The following is a 24,595-nucleotide window of genomic DNA, read 5'->3' as shown; positions in this document are numbered from 1 at the left end:
GATAAAAGGGATCAAAAGAATAGAAAATTGTTTTTCAGGAAATAGATTATTATCCTTTGAACAAATGAAATATAAATACAATATAACTCAAGATACAGTGTTGGCATATTACCAACTGAGATCCTACTTGAAGGACAAATTAGGAAGCAGTCTGAGGTTACCAGAGGGAAGTAATTTTGAATATGTGATTACAGACACAATGAAAATCAAAATATTTATAACAAATATGTATATTAAACTGCAAGAAAAGGAGAATGAGGAAACAAATGGTAAAACTAAACAAAAATGGGAACAAGATTTAAATATAAAGATAAAAAAGGAAACATGGGAGAAGTTATGTTCTGGAACGATGAGAAATACAATAAATACGAGGTTACGTATGATATGATATAACTGGATACACAGGCTATACATTACACCTCAAAAGTTAAATAAATGGGACCCAACAGTATCTGACAGATGTTTTCGATGTAAAAAAGAAATGGGAACAACAATTCATGCAATCTGGACATGTGAGAAAGTAGAAAAATTTTGGGAAGATCTAAACCAAATATTAAATAAAATTACAGAAAACAATATACCAAAAAATCCAGAGATCTTCCTCCTAAGTAACATAAAAAACAAAGAATTTGGAATTGATTTGGAGGATGCACAAAAAAGATTTGTTAAGATAGCTCTAGCCGTAGCAAAAAAATGTATTATGTCAACCTGGAAATTGGAAGATAATTTGAAAATACAACAATGGTATATAGAAATGAATAAATGTATTCCATTAGAAAAAATAACATATAATCAAGAAATAATATTGAAATATTTGAACAAATATGGGAGCCTTACATGAAACACAATAGAGAAAACCTACCGGGGACTTTCACTACCTAAATTAACGAAAGTAGAAGGAAATGAAAAGAATTGACTCAGTGGAATTTCTTGTTTATTTTTATTGAATGACAACATTGTTTGACTGGTTTAATGTATCCTAGATTTTGTACTTTAAATGGACGGGGGGGGGGGAGGTAGGGAGAGTGGGATGGGAGGAGTGGCGGGGGGGAGAAAATGGCACTGTATATATTTGAAAAGGAAAAAGTATGTATCATGGTCAATGTGGTTTATGGTGTGAAAAATTTAAAAAAATTAAAAACAAAAAGATAATAAAAGCCTGATCATTTCACAACATCAGCCTTGTGTGATTATTGATGGTGCATCAAGTTTAAAGTGGGCATCGTGTTTGGGTGCAGAGTGTGGCCTGAGTGTGTTGCTATCTGACACAGTTGTAATCAATTCAAAATACGGCAATGTACTGAAAAGTGACCTCTATCTGAGGCATTTCCTTTTGGAAAGAAGGGAACAGCTGAATTTGAGCTGGCTTTAACTGAGTAACGTTGGCTGGATTTCCCAACGGATCAACTGCTGGAGGAACTTCAACTCCAGTGCTCTGACAGCCTTACAGTTTCTGGTTGGAATCTGAGACCTTCTGCTTCTTCAGAATTTGCAGGTAGTATTTGCTCATTCACGGTGCCCAACTGGGCAGGGAAGGTTTGTTTTTAAAAACCAGAACGATCCTTAATTCTTACTCTGATGTCATTATTGGATCACTGTTAGCTGTTAGCTCCTGGCACAGAACACGAGATAAACAGCCTGTCACTGAAAGTGAAGGGCAGAAGACATTTGGCGAATGAGCCCTCTATTCAGGAGTGCCTGAATGAAAAGACAGGGTGAGGGGTGGGGGAGAAGAGGGAGGAATACCGGTTAACAGGTAAGAGGTAATAGATGGATACAGGTGGGAGGGTAGATCAAGAAGCGATAGTGGGAGTGGGGCAGAGGCCAGTTCTGGGTATGTCTGCTTTAGTTGGAACATTGTTCTTGTGTGTGCTCTTCCCAATGTTAAAGTTTGCATTTTTTTACGATGTCCAAACATTACAATTATGAGAAAAATGCCACTGATTGCATTTAAATAAAGCCTGTGTTCACATGTTCACTGAGTCCGCCCCCCCCCCCTCCCCAGGCAAGCTAAATTACCATTTAAATTAACTGTTCAAAGCCACTTGATTGTTCAACCAGCTCACAAAAATTTGCAGTATTTCTCAACTTTTTCTTTTCGCTCACATCCCACTTTAAGTAATCCCTCTGCTGCCAGTGGTCTGTGATTAGTAAGAGATTGCTTAAGGTGGGATGTGGGTGGAAAGAAAAAGTTTGAGAACCACCATTTTTAATTGTCCCTCATTGACTCGTTATGTGCATGGTTTCAGATCTCCAAAGGAAATGGACCAATGACCATTTTTAATCAAGCAAAATATTTCAGTAACGATTGGGTCAAGAGGAGTGATTCTCAACCTTCCCACTCACATCCCCCCACCTTAAGCAACCTCTTCCTAACCACAGAGCCCCAATGACAAAAGGAAGTGGAAAAAGAACCACAGGAATTTTAGAACCGGTTTCGTGACGCATCAGTGCGGGGGCATCAAATAGGAGAGAAAAAAGTCCCTCTCTCGTGGCGGTCTGGTTTGGGTGTAAGTGAAGTAGATTTTTACCATTGTGAACTGCACACGTTTGGTTTATATAAATCATTTTTCCCCATGCAATAAATTGTGCGCTTGTTTTTTTTTTGGCCTTCACACTCCCTAAAGTTTAAAGTCGCTGGGCTGGCGATTTAATGGGTCGATTACCCCTGTGATTTAAAAGGTGCATCCAGCACTTTTGCCCCAGTAATCGCACCCGGGTACCAGGAGGGCAACCCAGGTGCTGCAGTTGAAAAGGGGCTTCTGAGTTCAAAGTATAAAAAGTTGGTTGAGGATTTGGTGAAGAGTTGGGTTAGGATTTGGTGAAGGCTTGTGTGAGGATTTGGTGAAAAGTTGGGTGAGGATTTGGTGAAGAGTTGGGTGAGGATTTGGTGAAAGGTTGGGTGATGATTTGGTGAAGGGTTGCGTGAGGATTTGGTGAAGGGTTGCGTGAGGATTTGGTGAAGGGTTGCATGAGGATTTGGTGAAGAGTTGCGTGAAGATTTGGTGACAACCACCAACAATGGTCCCAACACCCATCCCTGAGGTCCACACTCGTCACAGGCCTCCAGTCTGTGAAGCAACCATCCACTACCACTCTCCCACACAGCCAATTTTGAATCCAGTTTACAACCCCTCTGTGGATACCTGATGTCTTAACTTTCTGAACTAACCTCCCATGTGGGACCTTGTCAAAGGCTTTACTAAAGTCCATGTAGACAACATCCACAGCCCTACCCTCATCTACCTTCTTGCTTCCTTGAAAATCTCTACAAGATTCGTTAAACACGACCTACCATGCACAAAGCAATGCTAACTATTCTGAATCAGCCATGGCTGTCCAAATACCTATACATCTGGTGTCTCAGAACTCCTTCCCACTACTGACGTCAGGCTCACTGACCTATAATTATCTGGTTTACTCTTGTAGCCTTTCTAAACTATGCTGGGCACCAGCAGAAGGGAGGAACAGCACGTATGAGAAATAAAATAATGAAGTTTGGGTTCCCCGCTACATCAACCCTGATCCTTGCTTGGCAACCAAAGAGAGGTCAATAGTGATTGGCTCCTCCCACCCTATCAATCCCTTGCACAATCTTTTAAAGATTCTGACATTAAACTTTAGGGAGTGTGAAGGGCAAAAAAAAACAAGCGCACTATTTATTGTGTGGGGAAAGAATTATTTATAAAAACCAAACGTCAAGGAAAAAATCTACTTCACATGCCATGGGGGGGAGGGGGGGACTTTTTGCTATCCCCTGGAACTGACTTGACTTAACCCTTTGTTGTTATGTGCATGTTAAGCGCTTGTGTTTTGTGGTTCTATTGTGTATTTTTGTACACACACAGGTGCCATGGTTATTACACTTTCCCTCAACCAGCCCTCCCCACCCCCCCCCCCCCCATTACTCCATGATGCCAGCAATGCTGCACGCTTTCTTGAGATCGAAACTCCTAAACGCAACTGAATTATAAAACGCTTACAGGGTTCAAGATGCCCAGTGCTTGCCTGGTTTCTGTTCCCCCATGCCTGACGGCTTGTCCTTCAATGTTACCCACAACTGCCTGTCCTTTAAGTAGAATGATCAGTGGGTCAGGCTGTGGAGAGAAGTGGTTAATGTCGAGGTTGATCGGACTGAGGTTAAAGGTTACACATTTTCAGCTCCAGAGGAAGGCGAGGGATTGAGAGAAGGCCAGTGACTTTGAGAGGTTAAACAATGTGAAGTACTTTTTCTTTTTGAGTTTCCAGTGGCGACTAAATTCCTGAGTTCCAGATCTTAACCACTTGCTGCTTGAAAAGTTTACAAAGCACAGTACAGGCCTTTTGGCCTACGTAAACCTACTCAACGTTCTTTCTAGGACCTGCTCATCCTTACTGAAGTGGAGCAGACTGAATTGTTCCAGTCATGACCTTTTTAATGTCTCTTGGAGAGGGTTCAAAAGAAGTTTATGAGGATGATTCTGAGAATGAAAGGATTATTATACAAGGAGCATTTGACGGTATTCATTGGAATTTAGGAGAATGAGGGGGAGATCTCACTGAAACATTTTGAATGTTGAATGACACGGACAGAGAAGATGTGGAAAGGTTGTTTCCCATGGTGGGAGAGTCTAGGCACAACTTCAGGATTGAAGGGTGTTTGCTCAGAACTGAAAAGTGTGGGAATTTCTTTGGCCAGAAGGTGGTGAATCTGTGGAATTTGTTGCCACAGGCATATTTAAAATGGAGATTGACAGGTTCTTGATTAACCAGGGCATCAAAGGTTATGGGGATTGAAGGCTGGACAGTGGGGAGATGGATTAAATGGTGGGGCAGACTTGATGGGCTGAATAGCCTATTTCTGCCCCCATGTCTTTTGGTATTTTTAAGATCTACATTGCTTGACACACTAGTCTTAGTTCCAGTGTCTCTGCATGCCCATTGGAACGGCACTGTGCCAGCTTTCTGCCAATATCTACCACCGAGTTCGAACCAAAAATGAAAACATAAAAAGTTGCACGAGCAAAACATTGCTTGCACAGTAAGTCAAGTTGAAGGAAAACATGAAAATCTGCAGACACTGAGGTTGAAACACAATGCTGGAGAAACTCAGCAGGTCAAACAGTATTTTTTATCTCGCAAAGATTAAGATTCCAACATTTCAGGCTCAAGCCCTTCATTCCCAAACACTGCTGTAATTATTACACCCTGACTATATTTTGCCATTTACTCTAATTTTTTCTGCCAGAATATCATTTCATCTGCTTTTTGCTTGCCTCTTCCATCTATCCACACCCCTCTTCCCTTCCTGAATTTCCACTGTTATGAGACCAGAGGACCCCAAAACCCAGCAGCAATAGATATTCACCAAGACAAATGGTTACTTAAACAAAAGTTGCTTTTTAATTATCTTTGAACATGAGCATTAACTTATCTCTATTGACTTACTTAACCTAAATTAACCCCCTTCTAATTCTAAGCGCACGTATGTGTCTGTAAGTTCAGAAAAGTTATTTGATTCACAGTCCAATCTCACTTCTCATTCCTCCAAGTTCACTGGTTGCAGGCAATTCTTATACTGTGCACCAAATTTAACATTTATAAAGTTCACCAGGCTTTGGTGCTTGAAAGGTCAATGGTTACCGCTCAGGAAGGTTCTTGTTGGTTCTCAGAGAGAGAGAGAGAGAGAGAGAGAGGCTTGTTGTTCCAGGACACCCACCACTGATTCCTTTTTAATCAGCCACTCCAGTGTCTTGCTGACAAAACGTGCCCCCTTCAGGGTTCTCCAGATGATAACCTCGTTTTTTCAGGTCACCTCTGAGTTCCTTTTTGTTTCTCTTATTCCAACTGAAATATTAGACAGCCAGTCCTCTCCTCTTGCATGAACCACTAGGGCTTTGACCAGGCCGTCTTCCAAATGGGGCTTTCTACAAGCTTGCAGCTTGTCCCGTCCAGTCCCAGCTACTTCTACAACACTGTTCAAGTGATCTCTGTCTCTGAGAGAAAGCCTATTTGATTCTCTCTGTTTGCATGACCCTCTTAGAACAACAAACTCTTCGAGACAATCTGTGGCTCCAACAAGATCTTTCATCTGTTGCCTTTTGTAAACAACAATCCATTAGTGAAGTCTCTTGAGCACTCTTCAAAGCTCTTGCAAAAGCTCTGGAGCTGATACGTCTACCATGGGGCAGAGCTCCAGTATTTCAAATAAGATCTGTTTTAAAGTGTTTGTATGTGACCTACTCTAACAAACCTTTCACAATTTACCTCCCAAAAACATATCTATATACTCTGCCACAACACACATACATTCTGCCCTGCTCTCAAAGTCCTTAAATCTGATCCTGTTTCGAGTTGTGTTCCTTCTTTCTAAATATTTTAATTTGTTCTTTTAAATTTCAAGATGCAGCATGGTAACAGGCCCGTGCTCCCAGTAATGCTAATTAAACTGTAAACCCCGTAGTTTTGGAAGGGTGGGAGGAGACCCACATGGATGGCGTCGGATTTGAACTTAGGTCACGAGCACTGAAACATGATGACTATAACACTGACCGCGATGCCTTATCTTGGACGTATTTACACAATTATTGCAAAAATATTACTTTAATTTCCCAATCTTCCAAGGTTATAGCGCACCTCCTATCAGGTAATGTTAGTTTCCAAATGAACTTTATCCCTCTTCCATTGATGGCAGAACTCTGTAATTAAAAGCACACACAGAAATGCAGGAGGATCTTGGCTGGTCTCATGGCATCCATAGGAGGTAAAGATGTGTTACCAACGTTTTGGGCCTGAGCCCTTCTTTAAGGAATGAGCAAAGAAGCAGGAAGGCTGGCGGAGGAGTCCAGACCAACAAACGGTGTTAACTGGATACGATAAGAGGAGAGGTGAGAATTAATTTGGGTCTTTGAGGGAAAAGGGAAGAGACTGAGAGACAGAGCTGGTGGGGGAGGGGAGAAGAAGAAGGGATGCGGATTTAACAGACACCAGATAAGCTGATGTTAATGCCATCTGGTTGGCGAGAGACCAGTCGGAAGATGAGGTATTGTTCCTCCAGTTTGCAGGTGGTCTGAGCCAGACAGTGCTCGAGACCATGGGCAGACTTCAGCAAGGGAATGGGATGGAGGATTGAGATGGGTGGTGACCAGGAGATACAAGCTATTGTGGCGGACAGAGCCGAGGTGCTCAACGAAGCGAACTCTCTGCGTCCAGTCTCTCTGATGTAGAGGAGATCACAATGGATGAGCCCTGCAGATTACAAGTGAAGTCTCACTTGGAAGGACTGCTCGGGGCCCCGAATGGAGGTGAGGGTGTGTGGAACATCTCCTGTGGTCACAGGGTTAGGTGCCAAGGTGACAAATAGTGGGTGATGCACATAATAAAAAGACTTGGTGGGAAGAAGGGACTGGTTGGTGCCATATGACCATGAGAACCTCACTTCTAGGTCTACGTATCTTCCAAAATATCTCCTGGTTTATCAAACCATGGAAACAGGCCCTTCAGCCCATCAATTAAGCACTCACCCACACTTATTCTCTACTGATCCTGTTTAATTTTCCCACACTTTCATCCACGTCTCCAGACCCTGTGACTTGCTAGGGACTTTTTATAATGGCCAATTGATCTACAGAGCTGAAAGTCTTTGTGGTGTGAGAAGAGCATCTGGGGAAAGCCCACACAGGTTGGGATCAAAGCCAAGCCATGAGCTGTGTGATGCAAGGTTTTACAAGAAGTGGCTCTAGATCCCTAGTGATCACCTCCCAAAACGTCAGAGATGTTAGAATCACCTCAACAGGTAGAGCGGAGAGAGATACATGCAGAGAGTTATCCTTGTATCTGTTGTTGCCAAAACTGCCAGAAATCATCGTTGTGTGGGAAAGGAGATACAAATGGGGGTGAAAAGCAGAAGTTGTTTGGAAGAGAGGTGGACTCATTACCTGAAACTGTAAAATTGAATGTTCATAACTATTGCTGTGCAGGTTGCCCAGGTCGTGAATGTGCGGTTGTTCCTCTCATTCAGGAGACTAAATGTGATCTTAGAATCCAAATCTGATATGGCAGAGTTTTTTCTTATATAGACATACAGCATGGTAACTGACCCATGACCCTGTGCTACCCAATTGACCTACCACCCCCAGGGAGTAAACCCATGCAGACTTGGAGAGAGCATACAAATTCCTTACAGGTGGCACGGGATTTGAACCCCAGCCCCGATCGCAGGCACTGTAACAAAGTTGCACTAACCGCTACACTTACCATGCTGCCCTAGTGTGGATTTGTGGTAACAGATCAGGCCCTTCCACTAGCCTGAGATCACTGTCAGTTATGGCCAGGACATGCTGGTCCGCATCAGTTCTCTGCTTCCTTTACCACCCTTTCTACATTATATATAGGGCCCAAACTGAATTATAAAATGTTATGAGCCCAGAGGACCCATAAACCAAGCAGCAATAGATATTCACCAAGACAAATAGTTACTTAAACATAAGTTGTTTTTAATTATCTTTAAACATGAAAACAGAATCAAACTTTGACTTGACGCTATTGATTTACTTAACCCCCTTCTAATTCTAAGCGCACATGTGTGTAATGTGTGTGTAAGTTCAGAAAAGTTCTTTGGTTCACAGTCCAATCTCACTTCTCAGTCCTCCAAGTTCACTGGTTGCAGGCAATTCTTATACTGGGCACAGAATTTAACATTTATAAAGTTTACCAGGCTTTGGTGCTTGAAAGGTAAATGGTTACCGCTCAGGAAGGCTCTTGTCAGTTTTCAGAGAGGGATTTGTTGTTCCAGGACATCCACAACTGATTTAGTTCCATCAGCCACTTCAATGTCTTGCTGACGAAACTCAGGGTTCTCCAGATGATAACCTTTTTCTTTCAGGTCACCATTGAGTTCCTTTTTGTTTCTCTTATTCCAACTGAAACATTAAACAGCCAGTCCTCTCCTCTTGCATGAACGACAAGGGCTTTGACCAGGCCATCTTCCAAACGGATGTGATCTCCTCTCACAAACCTTTCCCTATTTCTCTCCCCAAAAGAAAAAAGTAACAGTAAGAATGCCCAAGTAATTCAAGTACACAGTTTATCTAGAGCGAGATTATCAAAGAAATGTTTTTTAATAATTTCCTACTTTTTTTGAGCTGCTGTGGTTATGGGCACAAAACTGAAGGGAGTAAACATTTCACAGATGTGGCTAACCGGCTATATTTGACCACCTTCCTTCTAAAGTTCGAAACTATTTAAGGATCATTAAAAGGAAGTAGGCCTATTTTAAAAGCTGTGATTCATTCTGTTCATAGCGAATCTACGATACCTAAATATTTCCATGCAACTAGATTTAAACTAAAACCTTCCTTTTCTACAAATTTATGGCTGATTTACCCACAGAAGAATAAATTACTCAGACTGTTGATTTAGCCATGACCATTAGAGCTAGTATGGTCAAAGGTAGGGAGAATAATGATTGTACCCACAGTAGGGGAGCAAGGAAAGTACATTGGCCAGGCTGCAGGTGCCAAACAACATAAAACTCATGGTGGTTCAACTATAATTTGATCTTCTGTCCCCTCTTCCAACATTTATATTATTTTTAAAATCGCACTCACACCTTTTATCACCAACATAATTTTGAAGCCAAGGAGAAAGTAAAATACTTTCAGAGCTATGCCTCCCAACCACACACGACATTCCTACCCCTGATGTCTCCCCTACACTTCCTTCCCTTAACTTTGTACATATATCCTCTGGTGTTTGCTGATCTTGCCCTGGGAAACAGGCACTAGCCATCCACCCTATCCATGCCTCTCATAATCTTGTAGACTTCTATCAAGTCTCTTCTCATCCTTCTACTCTCAAAGAGAAAAGTCCCAGCTCTGCTGCATAAGACTTGTTTTCCAATACAGGAAACATCCTGGTGAATCTCCTCTGCACCCTCTCCATAGCTTCCACATCCTTCCTATAATGGGATGGCCAAACTGAACACAATACCAGAGATTGGTAGAGTTCACGACCTCTCTACATCTAAATCTAACCAATGACCTGGCCTCCACAGCCATCTGTGGCAATGAATTCCACAGATTCACCACCTTCTGAAGAAACTTCATCTCTTTTTGAAAGGGACACCTTTTATTCAGAGCCCTAGACTCTCCCACCACCAGAAACACCTCCATGTCCATTCTATCTGGCCCTTTCAATGTTCGGAAGGTTTCAGCCAGGATCTCATTAAATGGCGGAGCAGGTTTGACGGGCCAGATGGCTCCTGCTCCTATTTCTTATGATGTTAAATACTAGTCTGAAGCTCCTTCCACCTGCATGTCTGCTGTGTGTCTTATCCCTGCTAACAGCGCATTAAAGGGATGTTGAATCTGTTCCAATTCAGTTGTAACTTGTTCCAGGTTCAAATTTATAAGCAGACATTTTACAAATTTTGCAGAATGCCTCTTTTTGATTTACAAAGAATTCAATGAAATTAATTCAAATCTGCAGTTCCCGTGAGTTTGTATTGGACACAAGCTTTGTAAACAAAATCTTCAATCCTTTCCACAATAATTAATATAGCTTTTCGAAAAAGATCCTGTTGTAAAATAGCCACCAGCTGAAGTTACAACTACAAGATAGATAAAGGGTGGCGCAGTTAACGCAACTCTTTTACAGCGCCAGCGATCAGGACTGGGGTTTGAATCCCGCGCCGTCTGTAAGCAGCTTATATATTCTCTGTGTCTGCATGAGATTTCCCTAGAGACTCCAGTTTCCTCCCACTGTTCAGTCGGGTGGCACTGGTTCATGGGCCGGAAGGGCCTGTTAGCGTGCTGTATGCCTAAATAAATAAAACCTTCAATAGGTTCCCACTTTTACACTCTCTCCTAATATCAGAATATTTCCTACTCAATTAGAGACCAAATGTTGTGTTTAAATTTCCATTTAATTTTGCAGACATTTATCATATGCTGCTTTCAGAAAATGGGAATGAATGGCCACTCGGATACTGAATTATAACGAGACCATTCGGCCATGCTCTACCACTCAGGGTGATCATGGCCCATCATCCATTTCAGGACCCTACTCTACCTTCTTCTGATACCCCTCGATCGGTTTTGGCATAAAGAAGTAGGTTTGCCATGTTCTTCAGTATATGTATTGCTGCGATTGTAGTCAAAACACAGACACACTGGAGAAACGCAGCCAGTCTTGCAGTGTCGATACATCACTGACATTTTGGGCCTGAGCCCTTCCTCAAGGTATCAAATATCTTTATCTGCGAGACCGGCCAAGTTCCTCCAGTATTTCTGCCTCCACTGCCTTCTATGTTGGAGAACTGCACAGGTACTCTACCCTCTGGTAAACCCCAATCCTGAGGCTTGGGGTCCTGGGTTCCACACCCTCTGGTCACCTTACATCCTCCCTGTATCCAGTCTGCACAGTCCTGTTAGAATGTTAGTTTTCCATTCAATCCTCCAATCTCCAGTGAATACGGGCCTAACTGACTCTTCATGTGTCGGCCCTGTCACGTCAGGAATTAGTTTATTGAATCTTCCCTGAACTTCATCAATGTCAAGAAAACCCTTCCTCAGATAATGAGTGTGATCGTACAGATTCTATCACCAATGTGTATATGTACATATGTACAGATGGTCGTGTAGGATGACTGTGATTGGCTGAGAGTGAAGCCACACCTACTGGCAGTTCTTAAAGGATTGCTCCTAGCCTTGTGATCTGCTCAATTCTTTTAGTTAATAAAAGCCTTGGTTTGGATCAACAAGTCTTTGGTTCTTTTGACGCGCATCACACTAAGGCCACCACACAAACCTCCAACTAGGATTGCTCCTAGCCTTGTGATCTGCTCCAGTCTTTTAGTTAATAAAAGCCTTGGTTTAGATCAACAAGTCTTTGGTTCTTTTGACGCGCATCACACTAAGGCCACCACACAAACCTCCAACTGGCATCTCCCCATGACCCTGTACGGCTCCAGTAAGACATCCTTCCCCTTGTACTCCAATCCCTCTTCATTGAAGGTAATTTACTGCACCTGAAACCTTACTTTCAGTGACTGGGTGTTCAAGGACAACTAGATAAACAAGAAACCCGCAGATGCTGGGGTCCAGTACAGTGCAAAATGTGCTGGGGTTACTGAAGTCCTGTACAAAGGACACTCATGGCTCCTTACACTCTCCAGTTCACAATTTGACACCGTTCACATAGGACTGTCCTTCTTTTAAGAAGCTTAATGCAGACAGGTACGTGGACAGGAAAGATTTTGGGTGATAAGGACCAGAAGCTGGCCAATGGGACTGGCTTGATCATCATGGATGGCCAGAGGATCTATGCTGTAGGACCCTCTGACTCTATAAACAATAGCCTCTCACTTGCCCACATTAATCTGCATCTGCCTTCTCATCAGACTTACTTGAAGTCTTGTAGTCTTCCTAACATCTGCATTATCAAATTCCATAAGGATAAAGGCAATGTTTAATTTATTTCAACATTTTGTGGCTTCCCAGATGGATGACTCCAAGAAAGCTGCTTCAATCAAACCCTCAGTGAGTGAGGCCCAGGCAGTGGAGTTGGTTGGACGATTGTATGGTCGGAAGGTCTCTAAAGTCCAACCACTGCCCAGTTATGATGACCAGAACTTCCATGTCCTGGTATCTGCGACCCAGGAAAGTGGAGATCTGAGCGAGAGCTACGTCCTCAAGGTGCTGAACACGGCTGACAGCCAGGATGCCGATTTGGTGGAAGTTCAAACTCAAGTCATGATGTTTTTGAACCGGAAAGGTTTCCCCTCCCCCACACCAATCCCAACCATTGATGGCAAGATTATGTCACTGGAGACAATTAGTGAGTTTCATTCCGTAGTCCCTGTGCACTGTTTTTGGGTCACGGTTAAAGTGTGATATTTAAGTATTGTACGAGGTGGAAGACCATCCATCTTCACCCTTGTGCCTGTTTCATAGGTTCCTTTTATTGTCTTGTATTAAAAGTGAATTTGCACGATGCTATTGCCACAAAACAAATTTCGTGACATATGCATGACAATAAATTCTGATGTTAAATACAGTAAAACCCATTATCCAGGATTCAAGCAACTGGCCAAAATAAAAATGCGGAAAATAAATAGGTAAAAATTATGCAAGTTTATTGTTGGCGTGGCTCACTGTTAGTTCACCAATTACACAACACACAATCTCAAGCAACTGTAAAATTCACTAATCCGGCATCTACCGATCTCCATAGGTACCAGGGCTTTACCGTACGTGATGTACTTCAAATTTTTTCTGCTGCAAGGCAAACAAAGTCACCACGAGCATTGCCCAACACACCAATAAGAGAAAGAGAAGCAAAAATGAGTCCCTTCAGAGTCACTGAGTGTCCGTGGATTTACCTCTGCATCTGCACAGATTCCTGTTCACAACATCGGCCACCCAAGCTTCAAATCCAAACCTTCAATTTAATTAGGAAGGTTCAGCGCCCGAAGTCCTTCTTGTCGTCTTGAATCCCTGTTTCCCATGAGCCAATTGCCAGCAGCCCTCAAACCTGTAAGAGCACCCAGACTGCAAATTGTCCACAACCCGAGTCCATCAGCCACTGAGCCCCTCTCTAGTCCTCTGCCATAGTCACATTTCTGTAGAGTCATCTCCAGGGGTGCAGTGCTGCCAGAATTCACTGGGGAAATGCTCCAGCAACTCACTGGGATGTCCCGGCATCTCATTGCAGCTGCTCCTTTATCTCCCTCCCCCTTCCCCTGTCGTATGTTGAGGAGCATCTGTAAACGGATGATCATAAACACCTCGGATCAATTGATCACAATCCGGGCCACTGAGACAGCTCTAGGTCTTCATCCACCCACTCCTGAGTGGCACTTTAAGGCTCTTCTATCTCACACCACGACCATCAAATCAGTTTCTCCAATTTTCCAAAATCGTCAAATGTGAAGCAATCTTCTATGCGTAAACCATGTGATTAACTCCATGCTCATTAAATTCTTCCTACGGTGGGCTGCCCTGACCCTAGAGCGTGTTCTGGACAGAGTCTTGCCTTGTATCCAGCTGATTGCAATAAGTGTTTTCATAGGGGTCTCGTGAACAATAAAGGCGTTGAAACCAATGAGAATAGGGAGGATTAACGATCTATTGTAAATTCAAACTCTATTTCAGAGGAGGGCAATGTCAATAAACAGCACCTGATCAGACTGCTGACATACTTGCCTGGAATCCCTTTGGCGAAGATCACTTTGGATCACCAGAATTACTATGAATTAGGCAGAACAGTTGCCCAAATGGACAAGATACTTCTTGAGGTACTTTTAATATTCACATCTGTCTCTTTGGAACTCTCATTGTGTGCTTCACTCTGTGTCGTTGCCCTGGATAACAGCAGCAGCTAACACAGTAGGTTTCCCCAGTATGTACACCCTCTACATTAGGCTTAAGTTTTCACATGCTTTGTCATCAAGCAGTGATTCATGGCCAGTGTGGGCATGGGGCGTGGAATTAAAATAGTTGGACACTGGGAGGTCCCTGTTATTGCACTGAACTCAACAAAACAATTCCCCAGAGGAGACCGCAACCGATGCAGTAGATGACCCCAGCAGATCCACAGGCAGCTACCTGGATAGAGGGATACAGGTGTAACGTGGGCAAGTGGGATTAGCAGAGATAGGGATGGCAGTCAGCTCAAGGAAATAGTTTCTGTATTGTAATATTCTGATTCTGTGAATCTACTCTGGTCTGACTGCATCACAGAGCGATGGAGACAGCTGTTCAGCTCATTACCTCAGGATCAGTCTTGCTCTTTCCCTGTAGCCCTGTAACTGTTTCTTTTTCCAAATTGTACCCAATTCCCTACTGGAAGCTACTAGTGGTTCTACTTTCAAGCAGCAAGTTTCAGATTAAAAGTATTCTCTCTTCTTAGCCAGAGCAGTGTGACCACAACCAGGGGATGGGCAATAAAACCCCCATATCCGGAATTAAAGCAGCCTCAAGTAACCGGCAAAAAGGAATCAAGGAAAATAAATTTTAAAAATGTAAATAAATGAGACTAAAATAATACTTTTACAATTTTAAACATATTTTTAAAAATGTAACACTGAAACCTTTGGTGAAGATGGAAGCAAATATTCAGCCAGCGGAGGGCCTTGATTGTTCTTTATCCTGTTTAAATAAAGTTGTGTTTGAATAAAATGGCATCATGCAGGATGAAGAGTGGGTTGATGCTGCTCACCTAAAGGGGTGACTCACTTAAAGTGTCTCCTTATCCCTGCTTAGTAAGAGTTGCCCCGGTCAGAGGTTTTATCTGTAAACTGGGTGGAGGGGGGGGGTTAATTATCTATAGTGTTATTATTCATCTTTGAGGTGGCTCCATAGAGGGGTAGGAACCTGCAGATGCACCGTCGGTTAAAAGTTTTCAATTAATGTGACTGAAAATAAAATAAAATGCTTTAAAGCTTATAAATTCTTGCAAGTGCAAGTGCAGAAGTGTATTTTTGTCTTAAACTGTTTATTCTTAATGCAGTTGTTACTAGTTAGCCATTGTGAGTCTCAAGCAACTGAAAAATACATGTATCCAGCATCTACCAATTCACATAGGTGCCGGATACCAGGGGCTTTACTGCATTTGGCTTCGCTGTCTATTGTATGAAAAGTCTGCCACTGTAGAATTTCCAGGTTCTTTTTACTAGATTTCAGAATGTTATATAACTGACAGACTGGGAACATGAAAAGAGGTAGGCCTGCTGATTACACTCAACACCATCTGAGGGGAAGGCCAACAACCTTGCAATAGTGACTGGGTTTCTTCAGGTAATAGTGGTCCCCACAGCCATAAACAAACCCTAATACTGTGACGGAGTATATAGATATGTTTTTGGGAGATAAACTGGGAAAGGTTTGTTAGAGTAGGTCACATACAAACACTTTCAAACAGATCTTATTTAAAATACTGGAGCTCTGCCCCATGGTAGACATATTGGCTCTAGAGCTTTTGAAGAGTGCTCAAGAGACCTTACTAACAGATTGCTGTTTACAAAAGGAAACTGATTTAAAAAAAAGCAAGTCGGAGCCACTATGTCTGGAAGAGAACTTGCAGTTCTGAGAGGGTCCTGTAGTTTTGCAAGCAGAGAGAGTCAAACAGGCTTTCTCTCACAGTGTAACAGCCAGCAGACAGTAGCTGGGACTGGAACAGGACAAGCTGGCAAGCTTTTGGAAAGCCCCATTTTGGACAGCCTGGTCAAAGCCCTTGTGGTTCATGCGAGAGGAGAGGACTGGCTGTCTAATGTTTCACTTGGAATAAGAGAAACAAAAAGGAACTCGGTGGTGACCTGAAAGAAAAAGGTTATCATGTGGTATTTTGTCAGCAAGACATTGAAGTGGCTGATTAAAAAGGAACAACAATTCTCTCTCTGACAAGAACCTTCCTGAGCGATAACCATTGACCTTTCAAGCACCAAAGCCTGGTGAACTTTATAAATGTTAAATTCTGTGCACAGTATAAGAATTGCCTACAACCAGTGAACTTGGAGGACTGAGAAGTGAGATTAGACTGCGAACCAAAGGACTTTTCTGAACTTACACACACACGTGCGCTTAGAATTAGAAGGGGGTCAATTTAGGTTCAGTAAGTCAATAGAGATAAGTTAATGTTCATGTTCAAAGATAATTAAAAAGCAACTTTTGTTTATGTAACCATTTGTCATGGTGAATATCTATTGCTGCTGGGTTTTGGGGTCCTCTGGGCTCATAACAATATAGTATAATCCTCCTTATCCAGCACCTACGGGGATGGATCATGGATGCGGAAATGCAAATTTTCCAGTTGACTGGGACACTCTTATAACTGCCTTAAAATACAATTTAAAAGACAAGACAGTACAAAATGTAATATGAAAAAAATCAGTACAGTACCTAAATTAAACTCATCATGAAATACTACAATATAATCAGGTAATTCCTGTAACTTATAAAATTTAAATTCAAGCCCCAGTCGCTGGCATTGTAACAACATTGCAATAACTGCTACACTAACTGTGCCACCATCATAATCAAACCCCCCTCCCCCAAGTTTACAGATAAAGCCTTAACAATGTACCTGATACGAATTAATTTAAAGATTCCAACCAGGCAGGGGTAAGGAGATGCTCTGAAGAGTCGGCCCAGCGGCGAGCAGCATCAGCCAGTTCTTCATCCTGGACACTGCCATTTTATTCAAACACTTTATTGAAACTTTGTTCCAACAGCTGCTGCAAGCGGGGCACGACCGGGGCGCTCCGCTGGCTGAATGTGTGTTGCTTCAGAGAACATTTACAATTTTAAGCTTTTATTTAAAATTTTATTTATTTTAAATTCCATTTATTTATTTATTTTGACCTGCTGAGTTTCTCCAGCTTTGTTTTTTTTTAACTAATACTTCAAATAATAACCTACATTGTCACAAGGTTTCATTTTCTACTTACAAGGCAAAAAATATTTCAGTTTTAATTGTGAATCCATTTCAATGCGTTGACATTTTTGTCACATTTTTTGTGATCCAACTCAAGAGCGTCCATATAACCATATACGGAGCGGAAACAGGCCATGTTGGCCTTTCGAGTCCGCACCGGTTCACTGATTTTGTGCGCCCTCTTCAGGCATTGGTCCCGGTAGATCTTCATTCAATAACGATGGACGAATTCAATGCAGGTGGAATCAGTCATAGAAATGTTTGTTAACAGGTCCAATCTTGACTTGGGCCTCTCTGCATGCGATAGTGATCGTCTCTCAGTTGCCATTCGGTCAGAACATAAGTGAGCAAGAGGAAAAATATCCCCTGCTGCTAGATCTGGCAAGAAGCCGAGAAAGATGGTTGATTTGGAATTGAAAATTATTTGATTTACGACTTCTACATGTCAAACTTACATACTTCTGATTTGCATTCATTTTGAGATTGACCGAAAATGGGGACATGTTTAGACAGGGTAGTGAAGCAGGTGTTTGATATACTACATCGGGGCATTGAGTGCAGGAGTTGGGATGTCATGTTACTGCAGGACAAGGCACTGGTCATCCCATATGTGCAATTCTGCTTACTTTAAAAAAAAATTTTGTTAATTTTCCACAAAAAAGAAAACACAATAATTCCCAATTCTCCCTGAGACCATAGTCTGGGATTGTGCAATCTGCGGGGATCCCTCCCCAATTGCTGTATAGTCAGCATATGAAGTCGACAGGCAGACTTTCTGAGGGCATCTCAAACGTTGCCTTTGTTCAAGGGGCAGCAGGATGTGAGGCCGGTCAAAACTAACACCTAGTGTCCAAATTGGAATTAAATGAATGGAATTCACCACAAATTCCCGCCCACCGCACCTACTGAGGAAAATAACGCATTTTTCAAACATTAGGAGTTCCACCAGTCACCCACGAAGAGTCTGTATCGTGAGGACTTCATATGGAACCTTTCAAACATTCATCTTCTGGAAAAGTACCTGCATGAAATGGAGGAGGGAGAAACGCTCGTGATTATAAAGCAAGTCATTCAACAATTCAAGGAGAAGATCCGCCCCAACATTAGCAAGTTCCGCAAAGGTAGGTCAATCTTTACTGGAAAGCCAGACAAGTTCCTGGTAAAGTTCCCTGGTTGCAGAGCAACAAAGGGATTTAGGAGTTGTGGTAAATAGTACCCTCAGGGCTGATACTCAGGTAGATGGTATGGTGAAGAAGGCATTTGGAATGTTGGCCTTCATAAATCGGAGTATTGAATTCAAGAGTAGGGAGGTTATGATGAAATTGTACAAGGCATTGGTGAGGCCATATTTGGAGTACTGTGTACAGTTTTGGTCACCAAATTATAGGAAAGATATAAACAAAATAGTGAGAGTGCAGAGAAGGTTCACGAGAATGTTGACAGGATTTCAAGGTTTGAGTTACAGGGAAAGGTTGTGCAGACTGGGGCTTTTTTCTCTGGAGCGTAGAAGATTGAGAGGGGACTTGATAGAGGTGTTTAAGATTTTAAAAGGGACAGACAGAGTAAACGTGGATAGGCTTTTTCAATTAAGAGTGGGGGAGATTCAAACTAGAGGGCATGGTTTAAGATTGAAGGGGGAAAATTATAAGGGGAACATGAGGGGAAATTTCTTTATGCAAAGGGTGGTGGGGATGTGGAATGAGCTTCCGACAGACGCGGTCGAGGCGGGATCATTGGTTACATTTAAGGAAAGACTAGATAGTTACATGGATAGGAGAGGACTAGAGGGGTATGGACCGGGTGTTGGTCAGTGGGACTAGGAGGGTGGGGATTTGTTACGGCATGGGGCCGAACTGGCCTGTTCTGTGCTGTAAGTGGTTATATGGTTATGGTTATATGGTATATGGTTAAATCTCAATGTTCCAACAGGGACCACCTGGTCCTGTGATTTACTTCCACACAAGCTGCCACCTGGAAGCAAACACGGAAGGTGGTTGAAGCAAAAAGCACAAGGTTTGATGAAGGGCTCAAGTCAGAAACGTTGGTTATCTATCTTTATCTTTGCTACATAAAGAAACTGTTAAGCCTGCTGGGTTTCTCGTCTAATCACCCGGTTCTGTTCACTTCTCATACCAGCAGCCTATTTAAGAGTCAGGACTGGAGGTATTACTGGTGTATGTGGATTGCAAACTCTGGGAGAATAGATCATACTTCTCCAAGCCAGGAGAAGCAGGTGGCCTTGCTAAGGAGCTGATTGTAGATTTTAGGCGGTGGATCACACACCTGTATTCAATAGGACAGTGCAGGAGAGTGTCAGTACCTGGGTCTCCAGGTATCGGAGCACCTGTCATGGAGCCAGCAACTGTGAAGAAGACACAAAAATGACTCTAAGGGGTCAGAGGTGAATGTTGCCGAATAGAGTATCCAACTTCTACAGGTGGAGGGTTTACGGACTGGTTGCATTACCAAGAGTGCTAGTGGCCCAAGCCCATAACAATCTGCGACCTCCCATTCACTGAGGACGTCGATGGGAGAAAGGCATCGAACATCAGAAAGGGAAACTGGCACCAACCTCTTCTCACTGCTACGTTCAGGAAGAAGGTACAGAAACCGGAAGTACAACACCATCAGATTCTTGAACCTCCCCGAAGCCCCCAAAACATAAATTACTCTGGTGTACTAATTGTAACCATGAATATTATCTAGGTATTTATTATTACTTTCCAAACTGGGTTGATTTAACCTACATTATTGTCGTTGAGTGCTTCTTCTGTGTATGTTTGGTTGCAGTATTTTGGTGCACACCTCCAGTACATTATATGCAATAAACTCAGGTTTATACATGTGATAAAAATTAGGTTCAGTGGGTTCACAGAGAAGCAAATCCAGACACAGGCTAACAACAGATGATCTTTATTGCACATGGAGAAGTCATAATAGGGAAGACTCAAAAGAGCACTGATACTGAAACAATATAGGGATTCACATCAGATAAAGCGATCTCCGATCCCAGTGGCTGCCTTCTCCCTCATTTTATTACACGCATGTAATTATATTCAGTAACAAGCACACTCTTACAAGACAGGGATTTCAATACACACTCCCAATTCCCTGTTCCAACAGGGATGTGGCTCAGTGTTAAGTATTCTCCCACAATACTACGGTCCCACTCTCAGTGTAGGGCACACCTTATCAATGACTCTTCCAGCGATGTTCCCAGTTCATGACCTGGTGGAGAGCAGCATTCATAGTCAGGACCAAGGAGCAAAGAGACAGGTTAGCTACTCATGGTGGGCTTTTAAAGTGCAATAAGCTGGGGAGTCCAACCCAGGTAATTAGTAGTGATTTAATGGGGCCAATGGTCAGGAGTGCAGAGGAGTGCACTAATGGGTGGGCAAAGTCCAACCTTGATTGGCAGGTGATGCAACTTCCAACTAGGTTCCAGATGGAGAGGTCACGTGACCCTCCACAATCCACATTCCCCTTGGTTCCAGGTGGACAGGTCACATGACCCTCCACAATCCACATTCCCACCTTGGTTCCAGGTGGAGAGGTCACATGACCCACTACAATCCACACTGCATTTACCATTGCTTAGTGGAATAAAATGTGTTCAAGTGACAACTCATCTTTTAAGTTGCTTGATGAAAGGTTGAGAGGGTCGAGAGAGTGATTTGGTTGCAGAAATGATTCAGCTGTTAAAGAAACGGGAAGGGGGACAGAGTGGGTGAGGATAGGCCAGTCAACCCTCACACCCACTTGGGAAGCCACAGGAGATGAGTGAGGTTCTTAACAAATATTTCTCATCTGTTCTTGCCAAGAGAGAGAGAGCGACGTGGAGGTTCATGAACGCAAAGCAAATAGCAATGTGTGGAAGTGATTCAACTTTACAGAGAGGAGATGTTGGAGGTCTTAAAAAAAGTGAATTGGGATAGATAATTCCCTGTTCACGGTTATCCTAGGTCATGCTGGGAAGTTATAGAACATAGAAATCAATAGCATAGTACATTATACATGACAGGATGATGTGATGGTTCCAGAGAGAGTACGGGGCGTGGGGTTGGGGGGATTTAAGATGTTGCTACATCTGGAGATTTGAATAGTGTATTTCTAGGATGGAGTTCTTTTATTTTGGAATCCAAAGTGATGCAGAACAGACTCTTGGATCTCCCTTAATACAGTTGGTGATAATGATAATTAGTTTATTGAAATAATAAATGAAAATCTGCAGACATCGTGGATGAAATGAAAACACACTGCTGGGGAAACTCAGCTGGTCAAACAGTGTCCTTCATATAGCAAAGATAAAGATACATCACCAACGTTTCGGGGTTGAGCCCGATCAAAGTTTAAGCAAAATTTGGGAGGCAGGGGTTGGGAGGGGGGAGTGGAGCACAGTCCCACAGGCTGTGATTCTTGTCAGACACATTGTACAATGTTCATACACTCTGAAATTCATACTTGATACAGCCAAACAGGCACATACAAGGAAAATCTATAACAGTAACTTAATTGAATTGAATGAAAAGAGACGATGAATACATAATAGCGAGGTATCTGGAGCGAGATGAATCCATCAGGCAGGCAAAGCAAAGGCCAGCCCTGTTTGGCAAACTCACTGGAACATTGAGAATTTAATACACAGTCGATAGAGGGTGAAGTGCCAGTTGATGAAGGAGACAAAGACGATGCAGAAACTCATGGTAAAATAACGAAAGACAATAGATGCATATACAGTTATATCCAAGGGGAGTGTCCTTAACAGGGGAGATAATGCACAGCCAATGTTAGTACAGCAAGGCTCGCCAGGGGGTGGGGGGGGGAGACGGGCAGCTTGACAGACATTTGCCACAGAGGGGAGCAGGTGGACATTGCTTATTTGGATTTCCAGAAGACGTTTGATAAGGTGCCACGAAAAAGATTTATACAGAAGATAAGGATGTCTGGAGTTGGGGCGATGTGTTAGCATGGATAGAGGATTGGTTAGCCAATAGAAAGCAGAGAGTTGGGATACATGGGGTGCTTTTCTGGATTCGGTAATCCTCGTGCAAATCAAATCCACAGTCGACCTTATCCCCATTAATCCCAGCGCAAATAAAATGATGCAATCTATTTGCAAATTTGCAAGTGACTTGCCCCTGACTCAAATTATACCTTAAATTATACCAGGAAATCATCATCTGTTGTGGTTTTGAGGTTCAGGGACAATGGGCTTGTTGGCTTTATCACTGCAATCAGCCAGACCCAGCGATGAGATGAGGTGAAGAATAACGAAAGCTTTAGGGTCGACAAATGACCGGTTCTTCCCAATCCACTTAACACTCGCCAAGTTCTCTCGTAAGGTGTACCGTCGCACGTATCCGAAAGAAATATATCTGATAGACGTTTGACTAATCTTGCTGTTTCTAGCCAACTAGCATGTTTCTTCATAGTTGTTTTACAGAACATTTTATCCTTTTCCAAGGCTTTATTCATGGTGACTTCAACGATTGCAACATTCTGCAGAAACCCGTGGATTCACCAGCAGATCAAGTGGAGGACAAAGCAGAAAAGATCTCCCCAAAAGCAGCTCTGTGGATTTCTGGCATCCTGGACTTTGGTGACTTAAGCTATGGTTGTCTTGTGTATGAATTGGTGATAGCCATGACATATTCCATGATTGAGAGGCAAGACTGCCTTGCTTTTGGAGGTCACACCATGGCAGGCTTTGAGAGTGTGATTCCACTGACAGACGACGAGCGTGAGGCAGTGTTTCCCTTGGTGCTCTGTCGGTATTCTCAGTCTCTGGTTATATCGAGGCACACCTTGCTCCTGCACCCAGAAAATGAGGAGTACCTCACCATCTCCACAAGGTATGGCAGGGACCGCCTGCACCAATTGTGGCAGGTGGGTAAAGAGGCAGCGGAGAGAATCTGGTTTGAGATAGTCAAGTCCTATCAGCGGTAACAGAACGTTGGAACACCCCATGTGCAAATCTTTCATATTTGCAGGAGTCGGCCCCCTAGCCCGTCGAGCTTGGTCCGCCGTTCACAGCTAAGCTGGCCGTAGACTCTTTTCCACCTCCCTGCCACTTTCCCATAACCCTTAATTCTCCAGCAATGTCTTAAATACATTTAATTAGGCAGCCTCAACTGCTGCCTTCGGTGGAGAGCCCCACGGATTCACTACTCTCTGGGGGGAAAGCATCTCCAACCTAAATCTATCTCCACAAATCTTGAGGCTACATCCCCTAGCTCTAGTCTTGCCAACCAGTGGAAACAATTTTTCTGCTTCTATCTTAAGTATTCCTTTCATAATTTTCTGTAAGATCCCCCCCTCATTCTAAATTCCAGCGAGTAAACCCCCAGGGAACTCCATCTCTTCTGATAGGTTAAACATTCTCTGCCTCCCCTATCTGAACATTCGAGGACAGACAATTGTGTTCCATGTTATAATGTTCTATGTCTATTCCCATATTACAATGCACCTTATACTTACTGTCTATACCTGTATATATCTATATACTAATGTACCTCACCTGTATATTCCATGTTATCATCACACCACATTTTGTATCCACATGTCCTATATTTGAATATTTTTTGACAGAATGTTCTTTAATTCATTGCTACAACTGGAAATCTCCAGTGAGAAATAAAAACTCCATGGATAATGTGACCACCAAGGGCGGCACAATTGGTGGAGTGGTCAGTTACAGTGCCAGCGGTCCAGGTTTGAATCCTGCACTGTCTGTGAGGAGTTTGTCCATTCTCCCTCCCGACCTATGTGGGTTCCCTCCACCCTCCAGAAATGTACGGGAGTTGCAGTTGGAGGTTCATATTGGGTGTAACCGGGTGGTACATTGGCCGAAAAATTTAAATAGCTAAATAAATATATTGAAACTAGATTACAGCAAAAAGTTTTCTCAAGTTTAATATGATCTGACTGTAAATATATAACAAGACAAAGCAGCGTGCCTCCAGACCGCACTGCACACACATACACACACCAATGCACACCGGCAGAGTGCGTGCTAATCCTGGATTGACAGCAGGTGCTTCCAAATTGAGTGTGAGGACAGCATCTGAAGATAATTCATCTGGATAAAGTCCAAAAAAAATCGGTTGCACCGAATAGTTTTTGAAGGGAGTGCCAAAGTAAATGCTTGTCTTTTAGAAGGGGCAAGGTTTCTGGTGGGGAAATG

The 24,595-nt window shown here is 42.8% G+C and overlaps 1 protein-coding gene across 6 annotated transcripts; it reads left to right on the top strand.

Annotated features, from left to right (window-relative positions):
- The first annotated feature begins 1,324 nt into the window (after positions 1-1,324).
- Positions 1,325-24,298, top strand: LOC138745626 (hydroxylysine kinase-like). 6 transcript variants are annotated; one of them, XM_069902848.1, is made up of 6 exons: positions 1,325-1,495; positions 10,915-11,088; positions 12,480-12,816; positions 14,133-14,275; positions 18,350-18,533; positions 22,877-24,298. In XM_069902848.1, the coding sequence occupies exons 3-6, from the start codon at positions 12,480-12,482 to the stop codon at positions 23,356-23,358; spliced, it is 1,146 nt and encodes a 381-aa protein (XP_069758949.1). In that variant the 5' UTR covers positions 1,325-1,495; positions 10,915-11,088; the 3' UTR covers positions 23,359-24,298. The 6 variants fall into 6 exon arrangements, with proteins under 6 accessions (XP_069758949.1, XP_069758948.1, XP_069758950.1 ...); XM_069902846.1 differs by lacking the exon at positions 1,325-1,495 and adding an exon at positions 6,651-6,866; XM_069902847.1 differs by lacking the exon at positions 10,915-11,088 and having other exon boundaries at positions 1,326-1,495.
- The last annotated feature ends 297 nt before the right edge of the window (positions 24,299-24,595 follow it).

The sequence above is a fragment of the Narcine bancroftii genome, chromosome 11 (genome assembly GCF_036971445.1).
Source record: "Narcine bancroftii isolate sNarBan1 chromosome 11, sNarBan1.hap1, whole genome shotgun sequence".
In the NCBI taxonomy this organism is placed as follows: domain Eukaryota; kingdom Metazoa; phylum Chordata; class Chondrichthyes; order Torpediniformes; family Narcinidae; genus Narcine; species Narcine bancroftii.
Note: the sequence above shows the minus strand (reverse complement) of the source record. Positions and strands in the feature narration are given on the sequence as shown.

Coding starts and splice junctions, on each gene's coding strand:
- LOC138745626 (XM_069902848.1), top strand. CDS start 12,480: ATGGATGACTCCAAGAAAGCTGCTTCAATCAAACCCTCAGTGAGTGAG. Junction 12,817..14,132: donor TATGTCACTGGAGACAATTA/GTGAGTTTCATT, acceptor ACTCTATTTCAG/AGGAGGGCAATGTCAATAAA. Junction 14,276..18,349: donor TGGACAAGATACTTCTTGAG/GTACTTTTAATA, acceptor TTCAAACATTAG/GAGTTCCACCAGTCACCCAC.